This window comes from Toxorhynchites rutilus, chromosome 2, assembly GCF_029784135.1.
Source record: "Toxorhynchites rutilus septentrionalis strain SRP chromosome 2, ASM2978413v1, whole genome shotgun sequence".
Classification (NCBI taxonomy): domain Eukaryota; kingdom Metazoa; phylum Arthropoda; class Insecta; order Diptera; family Culicidae; genus Toxorhynchites; species Toxorhynchites rutilus.
In genome coordinates this window covers 335,025,397-335,043,659 of record NC_073745.1, presented here as the reverse complement: position 1 = coordinate 335,043,659, position 18,263 = coordinate 335,025,397, and the positions used below count along the sequence as shown (strand labels likewise).

Below are 18,263 nucleotides of genomic sequence, written 5' to 3'. Positions count from 1 at the left end.
TATCTGGTATCCGGCCGGATTGCCGGTTTTAGATGAATAGCACCTAAGTCCTATAAGTTATGATCTATATTTAAGTCGTTTGAACGCGTCCGCTATTGTCTTAAATGCTGTGCCGGCGTTGTTGTGAAGGCTATCCAGTCTTACCAGAGAAACATGAATAATTATTAAATACATTCGTCGATCTTTGAATTATGTGCGAATTTAAAGCCAATGATCATGTTGTGCTACACACCAGTGCATGACCTATAATACTTCGAAGGTATGTTGGTTTCGTCGATCTCCAGATATAGCGTCGTTGGAGACTGCGAAGAAAATTAGGTCCTAACAGTTTTTGATTGAGCCCTAAAAATGTCGGTACAAAGAGTAGGTATACATACCCTGACAAATTGGACCTATCAAACAGACAGAATAGTTGTATGTTGGAAAAGATATTTCAATAAAAGAGTTGAGCGAGAGATAATTTACCCACCTTGTCATTTTCTGTAATCATTATCGGATATTCATCAATATTTTATTGCAACACATTAAAACTAGTAAACAGGCACAATATCACACAAGTTAAAAAAAAACACAAATTAACTATTGCACGCCTTCAATCCATTCCCTATACACGCCGCATACCCAATCAAGTGTGGTATGACGTTCTGCTCGTACATCCCGCTGAACAGATGTGACCACGGTCCGTATGCGAACAGAGCGACATCGTCCCCACCGTGGGTTTCGTACTTTAAAGGAACAAGTTTCGGATATTGAAATTCTTTATTTTCGATCATTTTCTGTGTGATCGCAGGCAACTTTCCTTTCACGTCCGGAAACGGCCCTCCCGGTCCATTGGCATACGAAAGCGTCGTATATGCACTTCTCTCCTCGCTTCCCATTGAGTTACTTACTCCGAGCACATCATGTCCTCTTTTGGAGTAACCTGCCAGCGACATTGTGTGAGCGTGATCAGCCGTGACGACGATCAGTGTATCATCGGGACTGGTGTATTGAGTGGCCAGTAGCACCGCTTCGGAAAGCTGCACAGTTTCATCCAGAGATTTTCGTGCCTTGGTTTCATGGTGAGCCAAATCGATTTTACCCCCCTCAACGAACAGCACATAACCAGTTGGATGTTTTTCAAGCGTCTTAATAGCAGCAAAGGTCAGCTCGCTTAGCGATGGATCCTCCTGATTATCACTGTCCATGTGATATTTTAGATGATCCGATTGGAAAAGCCCCATAAGATATTCAGTTTGATTGAAATTTACTCCCATCAGCTCTTGTTTGTTGGTTACATAACTCGCCGAACCAATTGGTTTACTGTGATACCACTCCGATATAAGATTAACACCGTCCTGTCTTTGGCCATATTTACCAGAGGGATCCTTTTCCTGGGTTGGAGTGAACTTGCGTCTGCCGCCACCTAAAATCACTTTCAAATTCTTCCCCGGACTGTTTCTCACCAGCTGCGAAGCAATATCCTGACACCGGCTAGGATCTCCATTCCTGGAGGCGATATCCGCATCGCACTCCCACTCACGGTTCGCAACGTGTGCGTACGTGCCGGCCGGACTTGCGTGCGTCACTCGGGTGGTTGTCACAATGCCGGTGGCCTTGCCTGCGGTCTGAGCCCAGCTCATAATCGATTGGACGTGATTCTTCGGATCACTGCTTCCGGCGCAGTCGTTGTAGCTGACCGCGGCGGTGACACCAAGCGTGGCATAGTTGGCCTTAACCCCGCACAGGTACGCGGTTGCCGAACAGGCCGAATCTGCCACCTGCTTGTCCACGCAGTACGTCTGTGGAGCCGCGATCGATCGGAAAGGAAGTAGAAGAAGAAAAGGAAAATCGTTAATGATTGGAAATAATAATTATCGCCGCTCAGCACGTGTGAAGCGCGTATTTGATTAGTGACTGAATGGATTATATTAAGCTTCAAAAGGGAACGCAAAGAGTAAGGCTGTAATCATTGCATTTATTTGATTTAAAGACTGCATCGGGTAGAATGGAAGAGGCATAGAATTCGTCATGGAGGAAATTGAGTTCCATTTCAAGTACATTTGACGTGACTTTGTTGCTTGTCAGGGATTTTGGTAGATTATTCTATAAAAGAAATATAATAATTTTCTAGAACCAACATGACCGGTTTGGACACCTTTTATTCTACCTTCAATGTATGTCCTAATAGTTTGCTTCTCATGTGTCTTCCAAAATGCGGTTAGCATTTTGGTGAGAAATTTATTGCTGAGAATTTGAATAAATACCTCGTGTTGTAAGCATGTGAATTGTACTCATGACAACTCCAACTAAATGGTATGTGGAAACGGTTGGGGATCGCTTAGATGTCATTTCCGAAGAACTTGTTCTCAGCGCTTTTCGTTCAGTATTTCTCCCGGGAAATTCTGAAACCTGTTTGAGGTGGTCTGATGATGGTCTATTCCGGTTCTGTTACCGCTGAAATGCTGTCTGTGTATTGTATCAATTGCTTATAACGAAATTACCACGCCGAAAAGAGAGAAATAAAAACGCTACTCCTCGATTCTTCCTCATACTCAACATGTTCAATATTTTTGTTTATTTATTTATTTTATTTCTCGGTGGTTTGTTGCAATAATGATATTTTTACATTGATGTTGAGATGAGGAAAAGCCTGATATCTTTTCTCTAGACATAACCGATAATTGCGCACATCATACAGAAAACAACATAAAATAAACATCTAATAAGGTCAAACAATCAAAAAGGTGGTCATAAATAATGAAATTCATACAGTAAGACTGTTGATGCTGGTGATTCTTCAGTCTTCCTTTGTTGGGTGTCATCCATTTAATAGGTTCCGATTAAATCGAGTAACAATAAATCACGCTGTCGAGATGTTCTTACTGGTACGATATATTCTGTTGTGTCAGTATTTCCGCTGCGTCAATATCACCCAAGAGTATTTTTGCGATAAACTTCACTTGGCCACTATCTCCTGCTTTCCAACGTGTCAAGCCTGAGGAGCCTGTATCGCTCTTCATACGGCGGGAGATTTAAAGGCTCTCGCCATGTAAGACTACGGAGTGTGTACCTAATAAACTCCTTTTGTGCTGATTCAAATCTGTTTATCCAGGTTAACTGACACAGGCACCACACGATCGCATTTGCTTCCAGAATGGAGCACACCAGAGCACTGTAAAGTGGCTCAAGAGGCTGGTTAGAAATGTTGTAATTGTGGATGATTGGGTTCAATTTTCGATGGAATGATATTGCGTTGCATTTATGGATACTGATCGTCAATAAATTATTTGTGCACCTCTCGTTTTAAAAAGGTCATAGATATGGCGATTGATAATTTTAATCAATTTAATCTTAATGCAATATTCGTTGTTACACATGCTCCAGAACGCAGTGCTTTCCACCGAGTTGAACGTCGTATGGCTCCTCATTCCGGGAGTGTGCTGGTTTAACCCCTTCCCGTATTATTTAATATGTCACACATCAAGTGGTTTCACTACTCTAGCGCCCTATGTTATGCAAGTACACCACGAGTGAGACTCGGTGTTGTACGGGAAAGGGTACAACTCATGATAATTACGAATTTCACTTGAATGATAAACTTAAAACAAGCAACCCGGAACTGGAAGCGAAACTTTTTGAGTTACAGTAAAATCGTTGAATGATCTGTGGAACAACCTAGCGATCGATTGATATCCCGTTAAAGCAGAATATATTGAGCCCGCGTGATATCGAGCAGAATGCAGATGGCCCTAAACTTTACATAATCTTGGTGTATCACAGAAGGTCTGAGCATAAATCCCTCAAAAACAACAATTATTCCGTTCACCAAAAAGAAAAAAACGGCATCTGCAGTCTCTGCATCTTGGGGGAGAGGAAATAAAAAGCGGCGCTTCAGTTAAATATCTAGGTGTAATCTTAGATGCTAAATTAAACTGGAACGCACACTTAGATTCAATAATCAGCAAGTCCAACTCAGCTCTATGGGCATGCTCTAAAATGATAGGAATAACATGGGGCCTCAAACCAAAAATTGTTATGTGGGTTTACACTGCCATTGTGCGGCCTAGGATAACCTATGCCTCACTTGTATGGTGGCCAAAGACTAAGGAGACTGTAGCTACAAAAAAGCTAAACAAACTTTGGAGTCGTTGGCGACTACTATGCGTTGCAATTACTGGAGCAATGCGAAGTACACCCTCAAAGGCATTGGAGGCTATCCTTCACCTGGTACCTTTGAGACAATGTTCAGTTAGAGGCTAAAAAAGCGCTCTAAAGCATAAAAGATGGAAAAAAATACTAGACGGGGACTAAACTGGTCACTTGATGAAAAACTATGAAAAACTCGAACAGCTGGTACAATTTGGATCTTTTACGCCTTAAACGTGAGAGAGACAGATGGTACAAGAAATTTTGTAGAACAAATGATGGAAATCATTGGAATATGTACACAAACGCGCGCAATATATATTCACAATCGATTAAGAAAACTCGTTGTGAATATATTCAGAGGAAGATTGATCTGCATCAAAGCAACAGCAAGGAGTTATGGAAAATTTTGAAATCTTTATTAAAACCTAGTAATAGCAAACCGCGGTCCATAACTTTTAATGGCACACTTGAACAGTCTGAACAGGCTATAGCATCTAAGTTTAACGATTATTTTGTCAATAGTGTTTCATTGATCAATCAGTCCATTGAATTGGTTGATGAACCTGATGAAATAAAACAGCTGGTGAACAGTAGTTGTAGATTTGAAAGTTTTCACCCAATTACATTAAATGAACTTAGAACTATTTGCTTTTCTTTAGGAAAAACGGCTGGAGTGGATAATGTCAATGCTAGAGTTATTCAAGATTGCTTTCATGTCATCGATCACATCTTGCTGGACCTTATTAATAAATCTTTGCTAACTGGGCATGTGCCTAAGGTGTGGAAGGAATCTTTAATAGTTCCAATTCAAAAGGTTGCTGGAACGATTAAAGCCGAAGAGTTTCGTCCCATCAATATGTTGCACACGCTAGAGAAAATATTAGAAGTAGTCGTTAAAGGCCAGCTGCTGGAATATTTAAATTGCAATGCTTTGCTAATACCAGAACAATCGGGATATCGGGAAGGTCATTCCTGTGAAACCGCATTGAACTTGGTATTAGCAAAATGGAAAGAGAAACTAGAGTGCAAAGAGAATATCATTGCTGTTTTTTTGGATCTAAAACGCGCTTTCGAAACAATTTCTAGGCACTTGTTGTTGAACACGATTAAGCGCTTTGGATTTACGAGTACTGCATATAAATGGTTCGAAAGCTATTTAAATGACATAACTCAACGGACTATTTTTAATGGTACAATTTCGAATCCCCTAGGGAATAATCTTGGAGTACCTCAGGGAAGTGTATTAGGGCCCATTTTATTTATTATGTATATCAATGACATGCGAAGAGTTTTACGATTTTGTGATATCAATCTTTTTGCAGATGATACTATGTTATTCATTGCAGCTAATGATTTAGATCAGGTCGTTTTACATTTGAATGGAGATTTACATTCTTTAAGTAGATGGTTGAAGTATAAGCAATTGAAATTGAACATAAGTAAAACTAAATATATGGTAATCTCGCGAAATCGTTTAAATGAAAACGTCTCCATCGTTATTGATAATGAGACTATTGATCGAGTTCGGGACATTGAATATCTTGGCGTGATTATTGATGACAAACTCAAGTTCAACACTCACATTGACAATGTCATCAAGAAAATTGCCAAGAAGTATGGAATCTTATGCCGATTGAAAAACGATGTAACTAATTGCAGCAAAATACAGTTATACAAATCAATCATCTCTCCTCATTTAGACTTTTGCTCTTCCATTTTATTTTTAGCCAATGACACACAAATATCGAGATTATAGCGCTTGCAAAACAAAATAATGCGGTTGATACTAAAATGTAACAGATTCACTTCCTCATCTTTAATGTTGGACGCTCTGCAATGGTTATCCGTGAAGCAAAGAATTGTTTATTTAACTATGGTGTTCATTTTTAAAGTAATTAACGGTTTGCTGCCTCGATATTTGTGTGATCGAGTTGAAGGAGAAAGTGACTTCCATAGTTATAACACTAGAAACGCGAATGAAATAAGAACAACTAATTTCTTGTCATGTGCTTCACAAAATTCGTTGTACTTCAAAGGAATAAATGTTTTCAACTCGATGCCAAGACATATTAAATGCTCAACAACACTTACAGAATTTAAGAGGCACTGTATTTCACATGTAAAAGCTGTGTTTTCTTAACAGTTGAACGAGTTTTTCTTTATTTTTACGACGAAGATCTTTATTGACGAAGTTTTATACGAACGGATAATTTAATGTGGACAATTTTTTTGCAGTTTGTTTTCAATATTTTCAATGAATCTGACGAAGTTTTTTTTTTGAACGGATTATATTATGTAGATTATTTAATTTTTTTTAAATTATCTTTTTTTTTAATTTGTATTGATCTCTATTATGTCTGTCATGATCTTGGTGATGATGGACTATTTTTATTTTTATTTTGTCGTTCTTATAGTTGTTTAGTTAAAATAAAAGTAGTCTACAAAAGTTTGAGCGTCGCGCGCGTGACACAGATATAAAGGATATTAATTTTGAAAGCCGGTCTAGGAATTTTTCGTAAAGGAAATTTTCTCGATTTCTCTGAATGAGGGTATTCATAGTCAATCCAAAACAAGGCTGGCGGTTGGACTTGTGCTCTGGTGGACCACTTGGCTGCAAGGGCCTTGTCGGGACCGTATCGGCTCTGTGGCGGACATGACTGAGTATTGGCTTATTTGGACATTGCAATTTTTTTTAACTTATATCTGTAAATAAAATCAGTTCGTTTTTCATGTTTGCTAAACTGATTTCAATGTTGAGAAAAATAAATAAATTATCTTTTAGATAACTCGTCTTGCTCAAACCTCTGTAGGGGAAGGAGGCGGGACCATCATCATCATCATATAACTTGAGCATCTTGAATCTTTTACCCATTGGACCAGCCTCAGAGATGAACAATGATTGGATGGAACCTAGGACCAATTATGACATTCCATACAGAGTGATCGAACATTCTCGCTCAGTATGGGATGAAGGTGGCCCAAACGTTCGTAATGGTTCAATCATGTTCTACACTGATGGGTCAAACATGGGAATCAGAACAGGTGCTGGAGTGTATGGTCCCAGAACAAAAAACTCTGTGGCTATGGGAAACTGGCCGACAGTTTTTCAGGCAGAAATAGCTGCAATAATAGAATGTCTAAATGTCTGCCTCAAAAGAAAGTATAGACATGCTAACATCTGCATATTTTCTGACAGTCAAGCGGCACTTAAAGCTCTAAATGCCTTCAAGTGCTCTTCAAAAATTGTTTGGGAATGGAATTCCCTTTTACGGCAATTAAGTCAGATAAGTTCGGTACAATTGTACTGGTTTCCTGGCCATTGCGGTATAGAGGGCAACGAGCGAGCAGATGAACTTGCCAAGAACGGCTCAAACTCACCATTCACTGGTCCAGAACCATTCTGTGGACTCTCCGAATGTGTGTTGAAAAGCGAGCTGAAAAAATGGGAAGACCGGGAAGTGACAGCCAATTGGATGGCTGCAAAACTCAAACAGGCGAAAAAATTTATTACGTCGAGTATTAAAATTACTCAACAGCTGCTAAGCCTTAATAAGAAAGACTTAAGCACATTCACTAGTCTAGTAACAGGACACTGCCCGACATATATCATCTTGTGATAAACATATGTCGCTTTTGTAATGCCGAAAGCGAAACCTCGGAACATTTGCTCTGTAACTGCGGAGCTCTAACTAGACGCAGACTTCAACACCTTGATAAAGCTATTCTGGAGCCCAAGGAAATTTGGTCAGCGTCGCAGATCAGGATTATAAATTTTATCAAACAAATTATTCCTGATTGGCGCCTATCACGCTATAGCTTTCAGTCTACTCCTTCATCAATAAGTAGTAGATAAGCTTGAAGCGAAGTATAAAAAAGGGGTATACCACAATAGTTCAAAATAATGGACGCAGTGGTTCACACCCAACAGGGGAAAGCCCGCAAACTTCCAAAATGATGAATCGGAATTTGTAGGATATTCAGCCGAATGGTTCACTCGTCACGTGAGAACATCCAAGATGGAATTTATACACTGTTAAAATTTATATAAAATTGTTTAGCCCCGATGAAAACCAAATATGGCTCAACCTGATCATCCCCGACTACAACAGTTATACTGTCCCGCACACACACCCATATACAAGACTAGACATCTCATTCTGACCTGCTCCCCTGCGGGACACCTGATATGTTGGTAAACAATTCTGATGATTCGGAAACAATTTGCACACGTAGCTTTTGATCCGTGAGATATAATTTGTTCTGTTTAACCTACCACGAGGGGTCAAATGACCCTTTTTCAACTTTTAGTCAAAAATTTCTTGCAAATTACATTGTCACAACATCATTTTCCTACACTCCTTTTCCTAAAACATACATGGAATGTATTTTTCAGTGTTTACTCCTCTCTTGCTATTTTTTTTACTGAGAAATATCTCTAATCTGCCCTAACTACCGCAACGGGTCATTTGACCCGTTATCAGAAAGATTTTTATGTGTGGTTGTGATACAAAACCATTGCATGACACATTTTTTGCTATTGCTTTATATATTTTGTTGTATTTGTGAATGAATAGTGAATGATCAGAATTAATTTTATTGCTGACTATCCAAGCGAGCTAACAGTAACCATTCCAAGCTGCAGTGATATTTTGCGTGTCAAAAATTGTAATTTCAATATTTTGCTGACAATTGTTATCCCAAAATGTCGAAATATACAGGAGAGATATGGTATGCCACGTTTTTCAACAAAACTTAATAAATCGAGTCATTGTTCACAAACTATTTATAAAGGGTCACTTGATCGCTGTGGTAGGAATAGGTATACATGAAACATCGGTAGGTTTAGTGTTAAGAATCAGTATCTTCTCCGGCATCATTTTTTTCTTCGTTTTTTTTTAAATGAATGCTTTATTCTGCAAAAATGGTTACAAATTTAATATTCAAAGTATTGCCCATCGCTAGTCACAACTTTTTCCCAGCTTTCTGGCAATTCACGGATTCCTTTGCGGAAATAATCGACCGGTTTGTCGGCTAACCATGAATCGATCCAATTTCTGACTTCATCAAAAGTGGAGAAGTGCTGCTCAACCAGATCATGTTGCATCGATCGAAAAAGGTAGTAAACGGACGGAACAATGTCTGGAGAATACGGCGGGTGGGGTAGGACCTCCTATTTCAGCGTTTCCGAGTATGTTTTGACCGGTTTCGCGACATGCGGCCGAGTATTGTCGTGTTGCAAAATAACTTTATCATGTCTTTGCTCGTATTGTGGCCGTTTTTCCTTCAGTGTACGGCTCAAACGCATCAATTGTCGTCGGTAGAGGTTCTCCGTAATGGTTTCATTCGGTTTTAGCAGCTCCCACGGTTTTAGCATGGTCCCACCATATAGACAGTATAACCTTCTGGCCGTGAATATTCCTAGCGGCTGAAGTTTTCATACGTTTCCCGACGTTTAGGATTGTCGTAATGGACCCATTTTTCATCGCCAGTAACGATTCGATGCAAAACAAATCTTTCTTTTATCCCTTTGGAGCTGTTGTTCGCACGTGAAAAAACGGCATTCGACGTCTTTTGGCTTCAATTCATACGGCACCCAATGTCCTGTCTTTTGGATCATTCCCATTGTTTTTAAACGATCGTATATGGTTTGCTGAGCTACTCCAAGTGTATCTGCAAGTTCTTGTTGCGTTTGTGACGGATCTTCATCGAGTAAAGCCTCAAATTCTTCATATTCAAACTTTTTTGGCAGTCCGGTACGTTCTTCGTCTTCCAAGTCAAAATTATCACTTTTAAACCGTGCAAACCACGTCTGACACATTTGCTCAGTTGGAGCATGGTCACCATAAACTTCCACCAAAATGCGATGACTTTCCGCAGCTTTTTTCTTTATATTGAAGTAACGAAGTAACACTCCCCACAAAAACACTCTCGTTGGTACGAAATTCGACATATTCATATACATATTACGCTTCAACTTTTTGACATATACAGAAAAAGACGCGCAATGATAGTAGCTTTCCAACGAATGTCTGGAAGTTTAATTCACTGGAATAATAATCAAGTTACGCCATCTGTTGTAAAACCGAAGAAACTTACCGGTACACCTAACATAAATAAGCTAAAGAAAAAAATTTTTGGAGTAATTTGGTTATAGGGGTCGATGGTATCATTTCATTCTGGAAAAGGGATCTCTTGGTCAATTTTTTTGTTGTTTGAGAATCCCTGGTTTAATCAGAACGGTTTGTTCGATTTTCACAATTTTGATAGATTTGCGCTGCGAAGGGTATGAACTGCGATGGTTATCTGGTTGTGGTGGTGGTGGTTGCTTTAGTGAGGTGCTGATAGAGTTACTGTTAGATTGCTATACGTTATTTCGACGTTTTTCTGAGTGCAACACACTGCCTTCCTCAAAGTTAACAGCAGAGCTGATTCCATCCTGAGTTACCGTTGTGACGTTCTCGAACAATGCTTTCGTTTATCACTGTTCAAAATTGAATCCTCAGATTTTCCCTTTTTTTCCTCTTGGATACGACTCATCCGAGGGTTATGTCAGCATAAGAGGGTTTATCATCAACGATGGACTCGATTGCGGGATTTGCAGTGTGCGAACTGTAGCTTCTTTTTTCTTTTTTTAGAGCCGAAAGAATACGTGACAATAGCATTGCATTATTGCCCCCCCTAACCTCAAGTAAACCGTGAGTAATCGGTCGAATTCTTCTAACCGTAGATTTAAGATGAAATAATGTAAACAAACATTGAATTAGCGGTTTCTGCGATCGAGCCTTACAAATAAACGATTTGGAAAAAAACGTAATTACCAGAACATTAATCATTCTAATTATTTAAAAAAAATCTATCGATATGATTCGGTAATAGTCCACGTAATGCTAGTTAGCATTGATAGACTAGTTTTGTTTTCTGCGCTTTGTAATTACACGTTACGTTCAGTTATGCACCGCACCGTTGAAACCAGTGAAAGGATACAACAAATCAACCCTTTATGCACATCACTCGACAATTATGCGGCACATTGCGCATTTCACTTTTACTGTTTTTCTACCAAGAATATGATCACGTGGTCTCATTGCACGAAGTAATAGTAGATTTACTTTAGACTAATTATTTCGAATACATTCCGCTGTAAGACACACCGATTAGCTTCGTATTAATACCATTACATTCACTACGGTGCGTTGAATTACTAACCGCCGCGCACAGCTGTGTTTCTAAATGACACGGCCGATTGTTTTCAAATCCTTGCCGCTATATTATATACAGCAGCAATTACTTATGCGCCGTGAAATCAATAACCTCTATATCATTGTCAACGGCTACCGAAATATCGACCACTACACAGAGACACTATCTCTTTGGCAATCATTATCTACTCACCTTGACCAGACCAACATCAGGAAACTCTTCAAACGATAGCTGCGTTTCTTCACCCGAGTGTCCCTGCATCTGACCCAGGTAGATACGGCTTGCGGTCAGCGTCGGGATGGACATCCCATCGCCCAGGAAAAATATTACATTTTTAGCCACATTCCGATTCGTTCGCTTCAACAACTGCTCCTTCAACTTCAGCTGGGCGCCAACCGTCCAAAATTGGGCGGTTTGTTCGTAGTCCGATGCGGAAATAAGACGCTTGTACCGCATCAATTCTTCGTTCGGCGAATTGTCGGGCGGTGGGTGAACCGTTTCTGGACCATGCTCATCTCTTGCACCCATTGCTTCCTTTGGGGATTGCTTTTCATCACGAAGTCCGAATGATTCACACAACACTAGCGACAGAAAGAAACTGACACCGACCGCTCGAAGGTACATTGTGTGTTATCACAACGGTAGCTGGAATCTATTTGAAAGACACTTGCTCGGTTTGTATGGTACTGGGGCTCTTCTAGTGGCTCATTACTATTGCCTAATTGAGTGGCGACACGAGTGCGTGTGTATTATCGGTACTTCTTGGGAGAGGGAGAAGTTGATCGTACCTTGCGGTGGTTGGTGCTAGCCAAAACTGATCGACGTTGATCGTTGACGAAACTTCTTTTATATAGGCTTGGGATCCGTTGTCTGCACGAAATGTTCTACCCGTTGCGATCGTTTGTGCGAAACGGAGAGAACAAAAATAAAGCATTATCGTTCCATTATGGACCGAAACAAAAACGAATTGACACTGTGGGGGTTGTCACTGCCACTTGCATGGCGTGTAATAAGGAATGCACAGGTGAGACAGACGTGACACAGACGCTCACCATCGCATACAATTGCGCCAAATATGCACCGCGAGCACGTGCTTGACTCATTAATCTGTGGATTCTTGTAATTATATGCTTGCACGGGAGGGATCCTGTTTGGAGACGAACGTCGAACGAAGTCGAAGTCAAACGGAGACTCCTTGAATTTACGTAACTATTACGTAAAGATGGAGAGGGCATTGGAGCCATTTGAATAATTCAGTTTATTCTTTGGTTCACGATTATCCGCGTTCCGTCAAATTTTCAGCGACACGGTGGAAAGTCGTGACCATATGAATGTATCAGATCGACTGATGTAAAAGAAGAAAGTCAAAATGTTTGAAGACATAGGCTTAGTTATTGGTATGATGTCAGTATCAATGTTTGCACAGATTAAATGCAAATAAAGTATTCTAATGATATTTTTAGGATTCTGGGGAAATTAAACTGCAAATCTGAGACTTAATTAAGATGTTTCTATTTTTAAAAATCCTCGTGATAGAATTGTTATTTCTATTTACAACAAAATATCATCACACGGTAATAGATGATTTGGAGTTTCAATTCAACAGTAAATTTTCTGTATCATTCAATTTAATTTCAATAAGACATGCGGTAAAATTCAGAATATCACTTCCCTTTTATGGAATCGTTCGGAATCAACCGGTTCATATGAACAATACAGGATGATTTCACGGCAGCTACTTGTTTATGATAAGTACAAGGTCGTGCGTCCAAGATAATTGAACCCGAATTTTATTTGCACTACTGGTAACTGCATGGTACAAACTTGTTGCATCAATTAAATTCACTTATATTGCGAGATTTTTTCCATCTTGTGCGGATATTGAAGGGCCTGGCCATATACTGAACTTAGTACTCATCACCACGCCCTCACCTTTTAAACAGTTAAGATTCCTAATAATAGTCCAGGATTCACCCAGATATATTGCATAAACTCACGAATCTCGTGATTCATGGAACGCAGCAGCTTGCGCTCAAAAACTCCAAGCAATCGCGAATCTTCCGAAAACTTCCGAATCTTGCGAAAACTTCCTTCTGTGCGTTTTCCAAAATTTTCTTCGTTAGACCTCGAGAGAGCTTCTGCTTTTAGTAACCATCTTATTAGCTTTGAATCATTAGACGCAAAATCTTTTTTCTTCCAATTTTCCTTGTCTTCTATACACTGCGTTTCACAACTATAGAACCACTCATTTTTTCTGAGTTTCCAGAGATATGTAAGAAATCGGTTGGATTAAAGATATGATATAACAACTATCTTCATTTAAAAGACTGGCCATTTGAACTTTATTGTTGTGTTCAGGCACGAAACATTAAAAAAACAAAAATTCCAGTGTTTCATAGCTATAGAACCAAATGGAAAAATTCTCACTCCTTTACAAAATTAACGTCTATTTCACATGAATTACAATAAGTTTCTAATTCATAGGTCATCTATAGTTCTCAATCAGTTCAAATAACCCATTTGGAGTGGTTTTAACCAAGCTGCGCCAAAATCAGAATGTTGCATCAATTCATACGAGGGTCACTATTTATATTTCGGGAATAGGAACAAAAACAAATAGTTAAGCTGCGAATATATTTTTATTGTTTTTCAAAGTACTCGCCACGATGATCGATACACTTTTGCATGCGCTTAAACCAATTTTCAAAGCATTTATTCCAATCGACACGAGCCTTTTTTTTTGAGCGATTGTCAAATTATGTGGGATCCAACGTGAACATAATTTTCGCACAACTAAGTGTTTATGTAAAATCGCATATATGCTGGTGGAACTAATGCTTAGGAATGCCTCAATCTCACAATAGGTTACATGACGATCTTGCTTAATCATTTCGTGCACAGCATCGATGTTTTCTGGCACTACAGTCGATTTTGGACGACCTTCACGAAACTCGTCGGACAGCGAACTACGACCACGATTGAATTCACTATACCAGCGATACACAGTGGTTTTTGATGGAGCTTCATCGCCAAAAGTCAAATTAAGTTGATTGACGCACTATTGTTGTGATAATCCACGTCGAAAGTCGTAAAAAATCATCGCACGAAAATGTTTACGATTCGTATGACAAAATGTTCTGAGTACGTATATCGTCAAAAATGTCAAACTTTACGATGGAACCGTCAGATGGACTCACATGACGTCAGTGTTGCCAATTCCCGAAATATAAATAGTGACCCTCGTAACATCCGGAAAGTCAAGGTATAGTTTATTGGATAGGGGCTTCAGATTCCGGACTGGTCAGCTTGTTGTTGTAAAACCCTATCTAGAACTTATGAGGAGTGATCGAACGAATAGTAGATGCAGCTTACAAGCAGTATGAGTGATTTGAAGAGCTTAAATGAGCAGTATGTTTTGCGTAGAACAGGATACACACTACAACATGGCGCAGCTTGGCCAAAACCACCTCGAATTTGTTATTTGAACCGATTGAGAACTAAAGATCACCTATGAATTAGAAACTTATTGTAATTCATGTGAAATTGAAGTCAATTCTGTAAAGGAGTGAGAGTTTTTTCATCTGGTTCTACAGTTATGAAATACTGGAATTTTTGTTTTATGAATGTTTCGTGCCTGAACACAACAATAAAGTTTAAATGGCCAGTCTTTTAAATGAAAATAGTTGTTATATCTTACACTATATTCTATAGTTGTGAAACGCAGTGTATAAAGAAAAATGAGAATTTCGGACTTGTTGAATTAACCAGTTCGAAATTTTTACTTAATCCAAAGTGTTCAACATAGCATAATAAAAAATCGTTTCCTCAGGCATGTTTTCATAAAAATATTCGATGTTAATGGAGAATCACTAACAATGTTGGGGTATCCATACGAGATACAGAAGACCATTTTAACTATGGTAAAAAGTTTCGTAAACTTATCTTTTCCAAAAATTCTTCAATTGTTTATTTTTTGGAGCATAGCTTTTGTTACCAGCAACTTTTAACATTATCTTTAACATTTATTCGCATCCGACTGCAAGTTCTGATGCTTGACAACGTCCCAAGAACACTGACGTCATGTAACCATTTACCACTTCCTTTTCTTGTTCATTCCAAAATCTGATATCACCCATCATCCGTCTTTGTAGTTATGTTCAGAGACTTTTCGAAACATATATATATATATATATATATATATATATATATATATATATATATATATATATATATATATATATATATATATATATATATATATATTAGGGTACCAATAAAAATGGTCATCTAGAGTTTCAAAAAGTTACCCCATAAAAAATGTTCACCACCTCGAAAAAACAATCTATGCACAATATCAGCTCAATCGGACTTAAGGGAGAGTGGCGCAAAGTGGAGACATTTGGCATCAATTTTTTTTAAACCACGATTTCCGGTGATTTTTCGGTTTTCAAAAAACTCAAATTTTAACGTCTGCGACAACAGTAAATGAAGTCCGAATGAGCTAATATTTTGCATAGGGTATATTATTGTGCAAATCAACATTTCGTAGAAGGTTCAAAATGAAAAATCGAGATAACTATTTTTATTGACCTAAACCATACTTTTCGTTTCACATCCCGAAAAAAAACCCGGTCCCAGAGTGCCGATTTTTGACAAAAAAAAATTTCGAGATGACACTAGATCTCGACGTTTTATGCCATTTTAAGTCATTTGGCATCACATTTTTTTTTCGAAAACCCCGATTTCCTTTACTCCCTTCTTGGGTGATTTTTCGATTTTCAAAATCCGCACCGCGGATCATCCGCTCGCGAATAATCGGGGTTCCACTGTACCTCTCTTTCTGCTTACGCAAACATATCTACCAAATACCAACCAAAACCAGGGGTATGACTAGAACGTCAAATCCCTCATATTGCCAGTGTACCCAACATTGCTGCGGTTTACTGACATTTTGGTTCTGTCAATTACTGTTGTTTACAACTCGGTCCGGTTATATAGTCGAATAATGGCTAACTTTAAGGGGCTTTCCACATACCACGTGGACAGAAAAAGTACGCTTTTAGACTCCCCCTCCCCCTCCGTGGACAAGCGTGGACATTGACTACACCCCTCCCCTGTTGTCCACGTGGACATTCTTCCATATATTGTAATTGCAAAAAAAGGAAATAATTGCATTGTGTCTATATTTAATTTTAAATTGAGTTTTATTTTATATTAGGTGTTTTTTTTATGATAAAAAAACAATTCAAGAAATAAACATGTTCTTTTTTTGTGAACAAATGAATAGAAATAAAAAAAGATTTTTTTCGTCTCCGCAAATCACATATTCAAAAAATGAAGTAGGCAGAAGTTCGATAGCTTCTTAACTGTACTTTATCCAGCTACTGTATCCCAACTTAACTGTTGTTGTCAGCGCAATACAAAACTTTTCCCGTAATCGCTTGGAGAATTTTCAGAGGATGCGTTCCATTCCATAAATCGATTAAGACTACAACCAGCGCTTTGAAAATATATGTTATTAACGAATTCCTAGCGACCCTTTTGAGGCAAAATTACACTAGACAATTCTCGTCTCAGGCTATGCATCTTTCTTTCGATGCAACGCAAACTGCTTTACTTTCGGGACCTGCTACATTGAAATCGTGCTATTCTGATTATAATCTCAAATCAAATAACCCTTTTTGAAAAAAAATAATGCAAATGGGCTTTATTAGTAGTAACGGTTGTTTTTTATTCTTTGATTCTTTCATTAGCATTGCCCGAAAAGTTATTTGTATAGCGCCTCAGTTTGTTCCAAATTCCATTTATGTAGTATTTCTTACACCACTTCCTACCAATATATTTGAGAGTTTGAAAATATGTGAAATAGTTGGCTTCAGGAAACGCTCTGCTAATTGTATGAAATGGTGTGTTCAAATTTCAAAAACCAAAAATTCGTTCTTTTTCATCCCATTTGTTCGAATGATAACTGCCCAAACTACTACTTCTTCAAAGCGCTTTTCGAGAACATTCGAGAGAATCAACGTCAAATACATATCTGCTTTTCTAATGGTTTTAACTTGGAGATTGTTTTCAAAACAAAAATAAAAACTGAAATTAGAAACATTTCTTCGGTGACTTTAAAGGACAGTACAACACAGTAAAACTGCGAATCAAGCGAATATTTTTACAATTAAGCATGAAATAACATCTGACGAAACTTATTTGACAATAAAATCATTCGCCTGCAGATAATCTCCGAGAAACGAGTGTCTATCGAAAAGAGTTTTTCTGAAGACTTCTGCAATTGTTTCGTGCAATTGAATGTTGTTTTATTTGAAGCTAATCGAGGTACTGTCTAAAGAAATGTGTCGAAAGCATTCAAATGAAGAAACAACCAATGGATTTAGGTATACTTCTTTACTAACATTGACTGCAAGATACTAGTTCATATTGGCGATCTAGCGCAAAACGTCAACGATCGGTGAGATATCTGGATTTTGTTTTTGAACTAAGAAAGTGATGATAAGGTAACCTAAAACTCAAAAACAAATCACGTATATTTTACTTCCGGACTTTCCAAGGTAGTTCTCACATGTAGGTACCATACATTTTTGAACTTGTTTTTGATTGTTTTCTCGAATTTCCTTTTCCTATTTAACCATTGCCAACATTTATACAGTTTTCGCTACTGAAAGAGGTAAGAAAATAACATGTTATATATAAAATTGCGCAGAATTAATTTTCTTCCAGACTGATCGTAATCAAATAATCTTTTATGACTATAAAATTGTAATTTATGGAAAGAACTACAAACCTTCCATAAACTTACATTGCAAAATTTAAAACCATCATCACATTCACCGCAGCGCCGCCTAGGTGTAGATTTGTACGTTAGATTGCCAATATTGAAGCGAAAATTAGAACAAAGAAAACAATTTATTGAATGTTTT

At 38.3% G+C, this 18,263-nt stretch overlaps 1 protein-coding gene across 1 annotated transcript; it reads right to left on the bottom strand.

Moving 5' to 3' along the window:
• Positions 1 to 470: 470 nt before the first annotated feature.
• Positions 471 to 12,207, bottom strand: LOC129768501 (membrane-bound alkaline phosphatase-like). Its single transcript, XM_055770197.1, has 2 exons — positions 11,524 to 12,207; positions 471 to 1,781 (listed from the first exon to the last, which is right to left on the bottom strand). The coding sequence occupies exons 1-2, from the start codon at positions 11,953 to 11,955 to the stop codon at positions 576 to 578; spliced, it is 1,638 nt and encodes a 545-aa protein (XP_055626172.1). The 5' UTR covers positions 11,956 to 12,207; the 3' UTR covers positions 471 to 575.
• Positions 12,208 to 18,263: the final 6,056 nt, after the last annotated feature.

Coding starts and splice junctions, on each gene's coding strand:
- LOC129768501 (XM_055770197.1), bottom strand. CDS start 11,955: ATGTACCTTCGAGCGGTCGGTGTCAGTTTCTTTCTGTCGCTAGTGTTG. Junction 1,782..11,523: donor CTGATGTTGGTCTGGTCAAG/GTGAGTAGATAA, acceptor GCGGCTCCACAG/ACGTACTGCGTGGACAAGCA.